Raw genomic sequence first — 16,217 nt, 5'->3', positions numbered from 1 at the left:
GCAGAGTGAATATTAAGGGAATTTTCAGGGGTAAAGGCACATACAAAAGTAGGAATGAGCACGGTGTGACTGGGGTAGAGTGAGGAGCTGGAACGTAAGGCTGCTCCAACAGTAGAAAAGGTGAATAGGGAAATTAGGGTGAATTGGCAGGGTATGGTTAAGTTGTCACCTTGTTAAATATGTTATCAGCTGTCTGTCAGGAAATTAATAAACCATTATATAATTGAACAAAGAGCAAGCAGAACCAAACTGCTTACTACAATATTTTAACTGAGCCGATTTAGACAATGCCTATACGGTCTCTATGATTCGGAATCTACTCAATGGCGAGGGTTTTTTTTTTTTTTTTAGTTTTATACACACTAGAGAAAAAAGATGCTGAGTAAATCTAAGGAATCTACAAGGTATCATTTTTATCTTTTCGTTGTGTCCTTTCTCCCCAGGTTGATTGACTACTCCCTAAGAGTGGACATTTTATCTTATCATTTCAACCAACAGGGAAAGAAAGCAGGGATACAATGAAAGTGACCGGTGTCTACATCAAATCACTGCCACAGTTTTGGGTTGAAGAAATTTTGCAATCATGTCAACCCTGGCCTTCTTAAATTTAACTTCTCAAAATAGTCTAATAGCTTGCAATCTTGCTTTCAACTCCACCAAGATCTCCTGGGAGTAGGGTTCCTTTCAAAATCCCTGGAATACACTTTGCAATAAAAGAACCAAGCATACCCCAGTCCTAGTGACTGAAGAGGAATATCAAGTAGTAGCAGGTGGGAAAGCGGCTTTAATTTTCAGTTTGTGTCTTTTGAATTGAGTATAAAAACAAAATATATTCTGAAAACTTGAATTAATTGTCCTTACCTCAATGAGGCAGAAAAGTATAATCAAAATCATCACTACCACAGTTAGGGATATTGCCAGGATGAGTTTGTGGTTATAGCCGTATCCTGGAACTTCTTTTGTGAGCTAAAAAATAGGAAAAAAAAAACTCTGTTTTTTTGTAGAGCAAAGTGATGAAAAGGATAAGAGCTAACTAATTAGTTTCAAAACCCAATTCTTCCAGGTGAATCTAGCTCATACGTTCATAAACTCAAACCAAAAACCAAACCCACTGCCGTCGAGTCGGTTCCGACTCATAGCGACCCTTCAGGACAGAGTAGAACTGCCCCATAGAGTTTCCAAGGAGTGCCTGGCAGATTCAAACTGCTGACCTCTTGGTTAGCAGCCTATATAGGTTCATAAAGAACATACCAAATCTAATAATCTTACTATTAGGCACTCTTCTTGTACAAATTGTGTGTTAAGTCTTCTCCTCTACGCTAGGAATAGTGGCAACATTCTCTAAATGAACAAAGTGGGAGATGATTTTCTTGGCCAAAGTTGCTTGGCCACAATGAACTACGGAGTAGGAGCTTTGGCACTCTAAAGGCATGTCCTGAACTCTGATGGAAAAGTCTGAGCCTCATGTTTCTGCAGTTGTCCTCACCTCACTTGACTCTTGCTCTTTTTGCTCACTCTGGACTTCTGTGCTCTCGTTGATATAGTTGTCAGTTTTCCATTGGTCTGTATCCCAGTCAGCCTTGGACACCTTAAATTCTTGCTGCTCACTGAGAAGCTTCATTAGGAGGCCTGTTCTGGAGATGAGCTTGGCACAGGCCATTTGTACCTGGGGCTCTGAGCAGTCCAGTTTCAGTGTCCGCATAACATGAGCAATGAGCCTTCTCACATCATTGTTGGGGATGAGGGACCTTAGCTGCTGGTTTAGCTGAGTTTCAAATTGATCCCCCGGGGATGAGAGCAATGGGAGAGAGGAGCCATGGGGCTTGGAGGGTAAGTCAGGGCCCATGTTGTGGTATTCCCATTGTGTTTCAATTGTTTGTTTAACAGGTGCCATTACATTGTCTGCAGTCACAGCAGAATCTGCAGTGGAAGGATCCTTGTGGGCAGTGATTTCAGGGGCAGTCTCATCTAGCATAGTAGCATTGTGTACAGTAGTGGTTTTTGCAGATGGCTCTGGAAAAAGAAACAATTCTTGAAAAGGGTTTTCTGGAGAACTCAGTTCTCCTGAAGATGAAAACGCCTCTCGTGGAGGGGAATTTATCAGGCTCCTCACTGCAGAGGAAGGAGGTCTATTTTTAAGCATCAGTCTATGGACCTTTCTGAACCTTCGACTCGTTTTGGCCTTTGGTCTTCTGTGAACCACACGAGAGCGAGATTTATGATAGATGTAATTTTTTCTGGAATGTGATACTGATTTAGGAGCCTCCATATTTTTGACTCTCGCACTTGCATCTTCTAAAACAAAAATGGTGTAGGACAAGTCTTTTGACAGAATTCTAGCCTCAGGTGGGGCTTTTGAAGGAGGAGAGGTAGAAGGCCTGCCCATGGAGTATTGTTTCAGGAAAGAAGAGTCTTCTGCCTTATGTTCCTTGATGGATAATGGCTCTGTGTCCAAGGAGACTCCCCCTAACTTCCTTTCCCTCCGCACCTTGAGAAGTCGGTCCACCTTCTTTGAGAGAGGCCTCAGAGGCCCTCTTGCTTTGGGCATGTTCTCCATAAATGGTTTGGCTCCTTGTTTCCTCCTAATGCTCGGATCTTCCATTTCTTTGAAGTGCCTTTTCTTTATGCCCCTTGGCCTCTTGAGGACTCCGTTTGCCCTTTGCAGCCTTTTCCCGACACCTGTTCTCTGGGTCTTTGCCAGGTGGTTTTCCTGGGGTTGAGCAGTTTCCAATTTCTTTTGAAAGGTTTGGCGTTTAAATTTGGCGTCTAAAAAGTTGGGATACATAAGCACAGCAGTTTTCTCTTTCTTTTTAACCGCGTCAATTTTTTCTTGAATTTCTGAATCTAACAAATTCCCCAGAAAATAGAGTTTCCTCAATTTATTTCTGTAAGTTGCATTGTTGTTTCCAGGCTTAAGAGGGGGATTCCCTGTGTTGTTTTGCAAATAACTCAGGACCTTTTCTCTATCTTGTACATTGGAAAAAAGCAGTTTAATGAAGGGTAATAATGTCAATTCTATGTCTTCTAGATTTCCCTCTGAGAAATAATGCAATACGTAATTTAGGGCACTAATAACATCACTTTCATCATGGAAGTCCAGAGGCTCATTCAGGACAGTTGACAAATTGACGTTTTTGTCTGAGGATGCTTCTTCTGGCTCAATAGTGAGCTCAGTGCTGGTGTTCTTCTTCCGGGCTTGTAATGCCTTCATGAACGTTCCTTCTGCAGCCCCCAGAGATGCTTCTTCACCTGCCAAAACAGAAAGACTATGTTTGATAATGAAAGACGGATGGGACAGCTTTTTGTCAATTCATAGCCATATATCCCAGTCAAATAAATTAGAATTCAATAAAGATTTGAGTGCCATTTAGAGAGGAGAAAAATAAACCCAGACTGAAGTTTATGCCTAGTAACAACAATGTTCCGCTATGAATTAGTCCACTATGTCCACCCTGGTTCTCTTGAAAAAGTGGCTACCTACTGAGAACATTCCATATTGTGAAACATAGTAACTATATTTACATTATGGAGCTCTGGTGACACAGTGGTTAAGCGCTCAGCTGCTAACCAAAAGGTCGGCAGTTCAAACCTACCAGCCTGTCCACGGCAGAAAGATGTGGCAGTCTGCTTCTGTAAAGGTTTACAGCCTTGGAAACCCGGTGGGGCAGTTCTACCCTGCCCTATAGAGTCACTGCAAGTTGGAGCTGACTCTACAGCAACAGGTTATGAGACAGGGAAGAGACTGGGCTGGCTGAATTAAATGAGGGCTACATTTCAAGGCCCTGTGTGCTGGACCAGCTATAACTAAATAGTCTCTGAATCTAAACCTAAGTGCAGACCACCATATAACTTTACCTGCTGACACCCGAAAACTACTTGTGATGAACAAACTAGGTGCTTAGACAAGATCAGGGGCTACTTTTCAAGGCCCCGTGTGTTGGACCAGCTGTAAATTACCGATAATCCTCCTGAGTTGTTTTTCAAGGCCTCGCCAGGTGCAGAGTTTGTGCAGTAAAGATCAACATGGCCTATGAATGACCTTCCACATGAGATAAACATGAACAGGGACCACTTGCCGGGGCTCAAACCAAGATCTAGAGGCCTCACACATGCACAACATCCCAGAATAAGACTGGAGGCTAGTGTAGGTGGAAACCCCTCTCCCTCTCTCCCTTGTGAGCCTTTTACTTTCTCTCTGTCCCTGATAAACCTTTGTTGGAGTGGAACCTCTGAGCCTCTCCTGGTCATTCTTGGTCAGAAGAATGTAAGAACTTAGGCAGGGCTTAGTCCCGAGCTGGGAAGCCTTGCCCTGTAACAGAATCCGGTGACCATGGCAGAAATGATTTTTTTTTCCTCAGATCCAGGTCTAGGGGCAGATAAGGAGACCTGCTAAACCCTGATGGACAGACAGGCACCTGCCAGGACACCACCTGTCCTGTGTCCCTCCCTCTTGTGAGTAGATCTCCGTGCCTGCTCCTCTCATTGGATTTCCATAAGAACAAAGGATATTGCTCTCTGTCTTGACCTGACTGTTTTTCCTGAGCCTGAGAGTCCTGACCCAATGTTTATAGTGAGAGGCTTGACCTCAAGGTCTGGTAAACCTGATAAATCAGGTGTGTTTAATAGATACTCTTTCCAGATTGAGTTGAAAATTTGTCTGCCTGGACCTGCACAATCCAGGGAGTCTCATGAGTGGAGTGATTGCTTGGTATCTGCACTGAGGGGGGTCACCCCCAAGACCTGTTAGACCTGGTATTCCCCCTCAATTGAGACTTGGTGTCTGTGGTAAGGGGCACCAGCCCCCAAATCCAAGACCTGCTAATCAAGCCTGAGACCTGGTAATTCAGACTTGGTACTGTTTTGTTACAGTGAGGGGCTTGACTCTGAGACCCATGAAAACGGGCGTAGTCTGCAGACGTGGTAATTGCCTTTTACTTTCTTCTCTCTCTTCTCCTCTATCTTACTTTCCTCTCCATTTTATTTTCCTTTTGATTAAGTGCTGGCTGGTGGGTGATAGCCCTGGTGTTTTGCCCAGTTAGTGTGTTTCTACCACTGCAGTCCCATTATTACATTTGTGATCGCAAAGAGGGACTCTTGGTGACTTTAGATTTTGGGCAGATATATGAGTATGTGACAGCCATTATTTTTGTGTGTCTGGGTGTTGTCTGACTCTGGTTCTTGTACTCTGGTTTTGGGGAGTGGATGTAACACCCCCATCTGGCATTGGGGATAAGAGTTATATGGAAGATTGAAGTGGAGATTCAGATAATGTGTTAGGCCTCACTAAAATCATCCTCATTCCCCCTCTCCCTTTCTGGCTTGTCTGGTCCAAGCACTCTCTGTTTGTTCATCTTATGTGTGAATTTTATGTGTGACTGGGGCTGTCTGAGAGGATGAGATTGCAAGATCATCTCCGTCACCTCTGTCTGTGTCTTATGTGTCATTTACGTATGATGCATAGAAATTAATTTGTGAAAAGAAATTTGAGCTAAATTAAAAAATACTTATAGAGACTCCTGAGAACTTATTGATCGGGCTAAAAAAGAGATGCATGGGGAGAAGCGATTTTCAGTCTACACTGGGATTTGGATCACAACACAGAGAACACTCCAGACAGGGTGTTAAGATTAAAAAAAGAGGCTCTCTCCCAGAGCTGAGAAAACTCTTGGCTGCAGCATGAGAGACAAATAAATTCCTATAGACTAAAAGAAAAAGCGGATGGTATCAGCTACCCATAAACATAAAAAGCTAGGTTCTTGGGAACAGTTAATTGGAAAGAATGAGAGATCAAGAGAAGAAACCAGGAGATTCAGCCCTAGGGCGTAGTCTTAAACACTGGCAATTCTTTTCTTATAATCAATTAAAGAAAAAGAAAGCTTCAGAAAAAGAAGAAAGTATAGGGTTAAAAATCTCTCAGCTAATGAGACTGGCCTGCCAAGTATATTCTAACTGAGATAAGGAAAAGATTTACAGACCAAATTGCCAGGCAGCCTCCCTAACTGCTGCCTTGCAGGCTAAAGACCATCCCCCATAGAAACAAAGAAAAAGAGGGAGACCAAGGTCATAGGAGCGGAGAAAGCCCTGCACCCCTTCAGAAAGAGACCAGTGCAGCTGGTGTAGAAAATAATAATACAAAAAAAAAAAAAAAAACCCACTGCTGTTGAGGCAATTCCGACTCATAGTGACCCTGAAGGAGATAGTAGAACTGCGCCATAGAGTTTCCAAGGAGCACATGGTGGATTCAAACTGCTGACCTCTTGGTTAACAGCTGTAGCACTTAACCACTGTGCCACCAGGGTTTCCCAAATAACTTTGTCTTAAATTAAAAGGAACAGTTCCAGGACAGTAAAAGGGAAAGAAATTAGTTACCATTCGCCTTTCAAAAGTTTTCTCTATCTGACTAAAGTTTAATTTATGGCATTTTTAAGAGCTTCAATGTTAACTAACATAAAAAACAAAGAATTAGGTTTCTCGCTGTTAAAATAACAAAATTTTCTTTGATTACTGAGTTAAGGAGTTAATCTCTTCTTTGTATAATTTGTTTCAAAGACAGAGGTTCAGTCTGTCACTAGAATAAGATTCCTGAGTCAAAAACCAAGGCACATAGTTTTACGGAAAAATAAAAAATAAATAAATAAATAAAAACACTAAGGTTTTTATTTTAAGATCTTTGGTTAAATAACTAAAGTATTGTTTCATGGTAACTTATGATAAATTTCTGACAAGTTTGAAAGCCACGAAAATTTTCTTATAAAGAAAAAGTGCTAAAAAGGTTTACTTAACATGACATAAATTACATAGAACATGTTAAAATCAAGAGAGGGGTCTGATTCTCTATGGGTTAAAATTTATGTGTTAGTATTTTCTCTTTTGTTTTTGCCTAATATTAGGCAGCAAATGATTGCTAACTTGGTTCAAACTTTATTTTTTGAATCTAGCAATGTCAAAGACAATGGATTAATTAAAGAATTACTATTCAGGTATTTAGAGACTTGATAATTCTGGAATGTTCTGGTATGTCCTAACTATATTCCATTATGCCTCAAGATGATTATGTGTTACATTTGAAGTTCTTTAAAAACATGCTTAACGGTTATTATGGAAAATATTTTTCTCTATAGTTTTTTTTCAACTGATTTTATTTGGCCTCTGCACTGTGCTTGTAATTGATTTCTATCACGTCTTTCACCTTTAAGAATTATGTTTATAAATGAATCATGACCTATTAAGTTTTGTCATCTGCAGATAAGTTTTTACTTTGCTGATTTCCTGAAAACATTTGACCAGAATATCTCAACAAAAAGATGGACTACATTGGACTTATAAAAGGAACCGTGACTAGACTCAATCAAAATTTCCAGAGCTCTTACGCAGATACTGGTGGGTTCACAGAGTGCAGCTGATCCTGTAGCATATGGAACTGAAGTTAACTACATAAGGCTGAATAAACAGAATGATACTATGGGTTTTATGTGAGAATGTTGCTGATGTTTTAAGGTCTCTCTTTCTAGAAATAAGAAATGCTTTAAGATCCTACTTTTTAATTTTTAAAAAAAATTTACTTTAGATGAAGGTTTACAGAACAAAGTAGTTTCTCGTTAAACAGTTAGTACCCACATTGTTCTATGACATTGGTTAACAACCCTACGACATGTCAACACTCTCCCTTCTCAACCCTGGGTTCCCTATTACCAGCTTTGCTGTTCCGTCCTGCCTTCCAGTCCCCGCCCCAGGGTTGGTGCGCCCCTTTTGTCTTGTTTTATTCCTTGGGCCTGTTCAATCTTTAGCTGAGTGGTGAACCTCAAGACTGACTTCATTATTGAGCTGAAAGAGTGTTCAGAGGCCGTACACTCAGAGTTTCTCCAGTCTATGTCAGGCCAACAAGTCTGGTCTGAGAAGAAGTTGTTTTTAATTTGATCAATTCCTCCTAGCCAGAGGGGGAAAGAATAACCATGAAGTGTCTACAGGTGAAGAGGAAGGTTCACTGTCCACAGAGCTCTAAAGCAGGAGCCATGCCTTCCTCCTCAACCTGAAATTCCCCAAAACTGTGCCACATGGTAAGAACAACTCCTTTTAAGATCCACCAAGTAAAGCTTTGAGATCTTCTATAGAGCTCAATTGCCTGGACCGGGCCATGGGGGATCTTAGCTGTCTTTCTCTGATCTCCCCTGGCACAGGCACCAGGTAGCACCAAGGGAGAACCTCACGGCAGGGTGCTAACTGATCGGCTTGGTGGCTGGAAATCCTCTTCTTTGGGCCACTGGCCTCATTTCTTCCCTTCAGTTTCACCCTGGGAGCCATTTCTGGTTCCTCCTGCCACCTCCCTGTTCTGCTTCTATGAGGAGTTGCTCCATTCCTTAATGCTCCCACCCAAATGAAGACAAAAATCCTCTTTCTTTGTTGCCCTCAGCATGCAATGTCAGGGTGGCGTTTTGAAAAAGAACCTGAAGAACCACTAAGGGAGGAATTGTTGCTGTTAGCTGCCATCAGGTTGGCTCCAACGCACGGCTACATCATGTGTAACAGAACAAAGCATTGCCCGGCCCTACGCCATCTTCATGATCATCGGTATCTTTGAGGGCATTTTTGGCTATTGTGTCAATGCACTAACTGAGGGTTTCCCTCATTTTTGTTGGCCCTCTACTTTACCAAACATGATGCCCCTTTCTAGCAATTGGTCTTTCTTGATGACAATTAAGTGAGTCGAAGTTTTGCCATCCCTGCTTCTTAGCAACATCCTGGTTGTATTACTTCTAAGACTATTTGTTTGTTCTTTTGGCAGTCCATGATATATTCAGTATTACTCACCAAGACCACAGTGTGAACCCATCAATTCTTCTCTGTCTGCTGCAAAAGACCTCTTTAACGTTTTAAACATCAAAGAAGTCACTTTGATGACTAGGGCGCAACTCACTCAAGCTATGATCTTTTCAATCACCTCATATGCATAGGTGGATAATGAAAAAGGAAGACAGAAGGAGAAAGAAGGAATTACAGACCATATAAATAATTTTTGCGTACTCAGATTCCCAAAGCACAGCCTTCTGATCCTAGAGCAACTAACTCTGGCTCAAAGAGCGGGTACCACTTCACAGGCGCCTCACCTGTATTCTCGCCTGGCAAGGTTGAGCCAGTGAGGCAGAGGCTGGAGCTGGGTTTTTAGAGGCCACCAGTTGAATGGCAGTTACTACAGCCCTGGAGTAGCAGCCAAACTGACCACTTGTGCAACACCAGAGAGACCAAGACTATAAGGTCCTACTTTTTGGAGATAAGAAACCATATTCCTCTTTTCTCCAAAGTTAACTAACTCGTGAATTTAGAGATTGTAATTCTTGAATTGAAAGCTCCTGTTGACAAACTTAAAGTTATAAATATCTAACCAGAAAAGCTGCAAACGACCTCTTTGAAGTGTTCAAAAGCAAAATGTCACCTTGAGGACTAAGGTGCACCTGACCCAAGCCACAGTATTTTCAATTGCCTCATATGTGTGCAAAAGCTGGACAATGAATAAGGAAGACTGAAGAAGAATCAACACCTTTGAATTACGGTGTTGGTGAAAACTATTGAATATACTAGACTGCCAGAAGAACAAACAAATCTGTCTTGGAAGAAACATAGCCAGAATGATTATTAGAAGGGAGGATTGTGAGACTTCATCCCATATGCTTTGGATGTTACCAGCAGGGACCAGTCCTTGAAGAAGGACATCGTACTTCATAAAGTAGAGGGTCAGGAAAAAAGAGGAAGACCCTCAATGAGATGGATTGAGAAAACGAAAGCAATAATGCGCTCAGACACTACAATGATTATGGCGATGGTGTAGGACGGGGCAGTGTTCGTTCTGTTGTACACAGAGTTGCTATGAGTCAGAACCGACTCAACAGCACCTAAGAATAACAGCGAAGTGTTATTGTTTATTATTAGTTTCAAATCACTGTTAGAGGCCCAAATTCAGGCTCTCTGGATGTGAAGGTAATCACATTCTGGAAATCATGAAGTTAGTGCCAATAAACTAATATACAGAAAAAAAAAAAATTCAAAGCATCTGCTTTTTTGTTTTGGGAATAGAAAAGCTTGAGATTCAGAGCAAGTTTAGAGTTGGGCAGTCCGCAAAGGGAAGCGCCCTCTCATCCATTACAAGATCCGGGTAGCAGCTTCTGGTTATAGGTCCAGAAACTCTGAGGCTTCAATTACAACTTTTATAAAGCATTATTGCTTGTACTCTTTTATGAAATTGCAAACGCAAAAAGAAAACAAACAAAAATGGATCTATACCTGTCCTAAGGCAGGGCGTACTTGAGACATAATGCATATGAAATCAGTTTACAAGCCACAATATGCTATCTGAATAAGTTACCATTTTGGGGTAACACCCAAGCACAGAGCAGGGTACAGAGCACGCGGCCCACTAAGGTAATTCCCTTCCCCTTTGCATTCCTTTCTCTTGTTCCTTTATGCGTGTGCTTCAGTAGCATTATTAACTGACTGACTAAACTGAGAATCTGACTTTGAGCAACAGAGTAGTTCTTACAGCTAGTTACACTGGGACTCTGAGTGAATCAATGAATAAAATAAAGCATTTACATTTCTAGTCTAAAATTTATCATGAAGCATTTCGGACTCACTGCAACGTGTGGTGTTTATCAGACATTCACTGTCACAATGCAGCTTCAGTGTCTTGCAGACAACTTCAATGGTACTTTTAAACTGGCACAGGCAGCATGCCATATGACTAGGTAAGATCCTGTAAATGGAAATAAGGAGAATTAAACTAATGTTAATGGGGTTACTTAAGTAGGTAGAAGCAGGCCAAGGCCACAGGGCTGTGTAAGAAGGAGTTCTTTTTTTTTTTTTTTAATCTTGGTGAAAATCTATATAGCAGAACACACATCCATTCAACGATTTCTACATGTCCAGTCCAATAACGTTGGTTACATTCTGCAGGTGCATCACCGTTTTCACCACCACTGACTTAGATTCACCACCCCCATGCTTCTTATCTAGGCTTTATAGTTACTGTTGTCAATTTGATCACATATAGATAATTCTTTAAAAGAGTGCAATACTCACGCTGAACATTCTTTACGGATGTAGCTAAACCATTGTTTAGTTTAAAGATAACTTCAGGGAATAAGTTTGGGTCATGGTATTTTTTGAGAGTGATAGATTCTGGGGTTCTTCCAGTCTTAACAAGTCAGGTTTGCATTCTGTAAGAATTCAAAATTCTGTTCCAAAGTTTTTCCCCTTTTGATCATGATTCACCTACAGATTCCTTGATCAAAATGTTCAGTAATGGTAGCCAGTTACCACCCAGTTCTTCTGGCCCCGTGGCAAGGGGAGCAGTAGTACATGGAAGCAGGAAGACCTGCTGTCCAGTTCCATGACGTTCTTGGGACATATGGCTTGGCCACTTGGATGGGGACCAGTTGGCCAACGGCTGCTCTTGAATATGGTAAGTAAACAGAAGAGAGGATAGAGGTGCCCAACAGAAGGGTAAGGATGGCAGTAGGTATAGTATGCCCAGAATAAAGGGGATAGGGATTAGAACTGGCTGACACAGATTTGTAGTTTAATTCAAAAGTATCTCCTCCCAACCTAAACTACTAAGGCATTCCAATAATGGACTCAAGGATGGCAGTTGCTCTAATCTCTTTATGGCCTTGGTGGCACATGGCTACAGAGAATGATAGCACTTTTCATCCTCTGTTGATGGTCATGGAAAGAGAAGACTGAACCCTCCTTCCTTGTATCAACTAAGCGAGAAAGCTGGTTTGCGGGTGGGAACTTTGAATATCTGCAGAGGATGGCATCTTGCTGACAAGCGAGGGATCAACTGTGTCAGATGCTGCAGGAGGCTGAGGAAGAAGAGGCCAGAGCAGTGACCTGTAGGACTTGATGCGGTAAGAAGAGTCAAGGAGGTGGCCTGACAAAAGTGGCCGGAGCAGAGGGCTACATGCAGGGCCTCTTTCCGTACTCATCTCAGGTAGTCCGCTCAACTAGCTTTAGCATAACAGCAGATTTCTATGTAGCCTGCCACAGTGCAGGGGGATGGCACAAAGAAGCTTCAGTAAACTGTGTAATATGGTGTCATAGCAGGGCCCTACAGAAATGTATTTTTTAAAAAATATATAAACTCGACCCTTTCCTCATACCATATATGAAAATTAACTCAAAATGGATCATAGACCTAACTGGAAGAGCTACACAACTATACAACTTCTGGAAAAAAAGCACAGGAGAAAATCTTTGTGACTTTGGGCTATACAAACATTTCTTAGATAAGACATGAAAGAAGCACAAGCCATACACCAAAAAAAAAAAAAAAAAAAAGCTAAATTAGACTTCATCAAAATTAAAAACTTCTGCTCTTAAGAGACACTTTCAAGAGAATGAAAAGACAGCCACAGGCTGGGAGAAAATATTGACAAAACATACATTTGAGAGAAGGGATATATAATCCAGAATATAGAAAGCACTTTTACAACTCAGTAATATAAGAAAAATATCCAATACAACATTCCAACGGATTTGAGCACTTCATTAAAGAAGATACAAATGGCAAATAAGCACATAAATAGACACTCAACATCATCGACTATTACAGAAATGCAAATCCAAACCACAATGAGATACTGTCACACAACCACGAGCGTACAGGTATTGATAGATAGTATTGATGTATTTGTACTGAGCTGCCTTTACTTTTTTTTATATCTTATTAGTAAATAACTTTTTATTTGCAAATGTACAGAAAAGGTAAAACTTTCAAAGACTGAAACATAAATATCAGGTAAAATACGGAGCAATAGCAACTCTCGTACACTGCTGGTGGGAATGCAAAATGGTCAGCCACTTTGGAAAACAGTTTAGCAGTCTGATGAAGCTAATATGCACTTAGCATGTGATATAGCTATCTCCCTCCTCGGTATTTACTTCAAAGAAATGAAAACCTGTATTTACACAAAGACCTGTACGTGCTTTCAGCAGCTTTATTCACAATAGCCAAAGGTGGAAACAACCCAAGTGTCCGTCAACTGATGAATGGATAACAAACTGTGGTACATCCATACAACTGGAATACTACTCAGCAATACACAGGAATGAACTATGATAGATGCAACAACACAGACAAATCTCAGAAGGATTGCGCTAAGTGAAAGAAGCCCAACATTAGAGGTTCCATACTATATGATTTCATTTATAAGACATTTTGCAACAGGCAAAGCAACAGGGATAGGAACGAGATAGGTGGTTGCCAGGGGCTGGTGGTGGCAGGAAGGGATTGATAGCAAAGGGGCACAAGGGGCCTTTTTGGGGTGACAGAAATATTCTAATCTTGATTGCGGTGGTGGTTACACAACTGTTCACATTTGTCAAAACTCGCTGAAGTGTACACTTAAAAAGGGTGAATTGGATTACATGTAATTAGACCTTAATAAACTGACTTTAAAATAATAAAACAAACCTACAAAAAAACTTAAGTGAAAATAAATCTGAGGGAAAAAAATGACTTACAGTTTTTCCAGCTGGAGTGTCATTATGAGGATGTTTTCAACTGTTGTAAGTGACACTTGTGTTGTTCCCATGTCTCTGAAGGAGAAAGCCCAAACGGTCATGTTATGAACCCAAAGACAACAATTCTGTACTGAAAAAGATACTGGAGGACAGGTAATTACTTCAATTTTGGCTTCTCCGTAAAACAAGCTAGCTCGAGCTTATCTGCCACAGAAGATAGCTCCAGAAAGCTCTTACGGAAGAAATTCGAGTTTATTTGCATCATCAGATGGGTGATGTCGGCACAGAACAGTAGAACCTGTAGTCTTTTACCGTTATCCCGCTTCTCACTCCCCTGTCATATTAACCTCTCCTGATTCCTTGTTCTTTTTATAACGTACACCTTAATCTCTTTACTTTTTTGAATAAATGATATCGCTACATTATCTGCATATACCATATCCATATGTGTTCTTCAGCACTGCTCGGGGAAGACCCCTGCTGTGCCTTGCCCAGTATACATCCTTTCTTAATCCTTTTCTTTGCGCATAACTTTTTTCAATAACCAAATTAAAATGATGACTTTTTAGCCTAAATGGAAAATACTTAATCTTGGATGAAAGTAAAAATGAAGAATTGAAATCATCTCGTAACCATGAGATTGTTGCAATACTTACAAATATTTTAATGCTGGCAATTTAAAAAGATAAGAATCTTCGACGGTTGTCAGAGGATTACGATTGAGAACTCTGGAAAAATAAGATGGAATTAAAATTATCTGCATTTTCAATAACTTCCATGAACGTTTATATTCTTTTTTTTTTGTGGTATGGAACTTGTAGGTAAAAAAATAAAAATCATTTTCTGCTTTAACCTATAAATCACCCTTAGAATCCATAAAGCCCTCTTCCTTTGGGAATTAGAAGATAAGTGGAGAAAGGAAAGAAAGAGAGTGAGAGAAGAAAGGTGGATGACAAAGAGAAAATACACCAAAGAACTTCAGGAAGAAACCTGTAACCTCGTTCGGCCAGAAAACCCTGGAAGTGACCATGCTGGGAGGAAGCCTTTGCTCCATAGGAAATACTATTTCTAGTGTCCCCCACAATTCAAGGTGCTTTCATTTCAGTCTTTAGAACTTCAAAAAATTCCATGGCTTAATTCACCCAATTAAAAAAAAAAAAAATGGGACCAATCCTTTGGCCTTGGAACCAGAGGAGAAGGGGGTCTTGTGGAAGCCATAGTTCTGTCACACACTCCAGGTGCATTCATGTATCATAGCCCTTGTTACATTGATGTCATCACATTTACTCGTCAGTCTCCTGGACTGCCAGCTTCCTGAGGGCAGGGACCACAACCTGCCATCGATGTCATCCCCGTACCTTACATAGTGTATGATATTTACTAGGTAGTTAGTAAATATTGTTGAATAAATAAATAAAATTTTGCTTACATATCAATAAAATGAATAGATTCATTTTGACACAAATTTTTATACCAAAATGCTAGAATAGAATTTTTTCTCAATTCTTAAAAAAAAAAAGAAAAGAAACTGCCTTTAGGTTAACTCTATTCAAGAATCATTAGGGTACTTTTGCAGAACATTATAAAATAATAATTATTGCATGTATTACCAACTGAAGTTCCAGGTACAATGATCAGCATTTCACATTTGATCCTCACAATTGCCTTATATGGTCGACATTATCATTACCCCATTTTACAGATGAGGAAACTGAGGCACAGAGAGATTATGTAACTTGTCCTAGGTCACCAAACTAGTAAGAAGCAGATCTAGGATTTGAGCTCAGTCCTGTCTGACTCCAAAACCTATGTTTAACCTGTACAAAGAAAATGGGGTTGAAAATAGCAGTTATTTTTAACCTTAATTTTGAGAGCATTAAACATAGATATATACCTTTTTGAATCTTATCTACTCATCCGAAAGAGCCTCACGAGAACTACACTTTCTCTTATTTCTCTTGCCTAATTGTCTCTCATGACTAAATATTTAATTAGTCTATGTTCATGTATGTCAGGGTAGAACTGGGCTCCAAAGGGTCTTCCATAACTGATTTTTCAGACCTAGATCATCAGGCCTTTCTTTCAAGTGCCTTTGGGTGGACTTGAACCTCCAGCCTTTTAGTTTGTAGCCAAGCGCATTAACCATTGGCACCATCCAGGGGATAAGGGTCTAGTGTCCACAGTACGGAGCCCTGGTGGCACAATGGTTAGGAGCTCAGCTGCTAACCAAAAGGTCAGCAGTTTGAATCCCCCAGCTGCTCCTTGGAAACCCTATGGGGCAGTTCTCCCCTGTCCTATAGGGTCGCTATGAGTCGGAATTGATTTGAAGGCAACTGGTTTGGTTTGTTTGTTTTTATACCCACAATATATAAAGAACTATTACAACTCAACAATAAAAAGACAAATAACACAATTGAAATATGGGAAAAGGATGTGAATAGACATTTCTCCAAAGAGATATATAAATGGCCAATAAGCAGACAAAAAGATGCTCAATATCATTTAGCCATCAAGGAAATCCAGATCAAAACCACAATGAGATACCACTTCACATTTCCTAGGATGGCTGTAAAGACAGATAATATCAACAACAACAAGAAATGAAATAAATTATTTAAAAAAAAAGACAATAACAAGGGTTGGTAAAGATGTAGAGAAATTGGAACCCTCACACAAATGTCAAATGGCACAATCACTGTGGA

General features: G+C 40.5%; 1 protein-coding gene across 1 annotated transcript in view; it reads right to left on the bottom strand.

Moving 5' to 3' along the window:
• Window positions 1–869: 869 nt before the first annotated feature.
• The window catches only part of LOC111747840 (titin-like), a 52,604-nt gene continuing 37,256 nt past the window's right edge, over window positions 870–16,217 (bottom strand). Inside the window, exons 11-14 of the mRNA XM_064270364.1 lie at window positions 14,172–14,243; window positions 13,516–13,590; window positions 10,626–10,744; window positions 870–3,249 (exon numbers count right to left, since the gene is read on the bottom strand). Of these exons, the coding sequence (XP_064126434.1) occupies window positions 1,463–3,249; window positions 10,626–10,744; window positions 13,516–13,590; window positions 14,172–14,243 (2,053 nt within the window). The 3' untranslated portion in view covers window positions 870–1,462. The remainder of the gene's footprint in view (window positions 3,250–10,625; window positions 10,745–13,515; window positions 13,591–14,171; window positions 14,244–16,217) is intronic.

The sequence above is a fragment of the Loxodonta africana genome, chromosome 18 (assembly GCF_030014295.1).
Source record: "Loxodonta africana isolate mLoxAfr1 chromosome 18, mLoxAfr1.hap2, whole genome shotgun sequence".
Classification (NCBI taxonomy): domain Eukaryota; kingdom Metazoa; phylum Chordata; class Mammalia; order Proboscidea; family Elephantidae; genus Loxodonta; species Loxodonta africana.
This window is presented reverse-complemented; position numbering and strand designations above follow the sequence as displayed.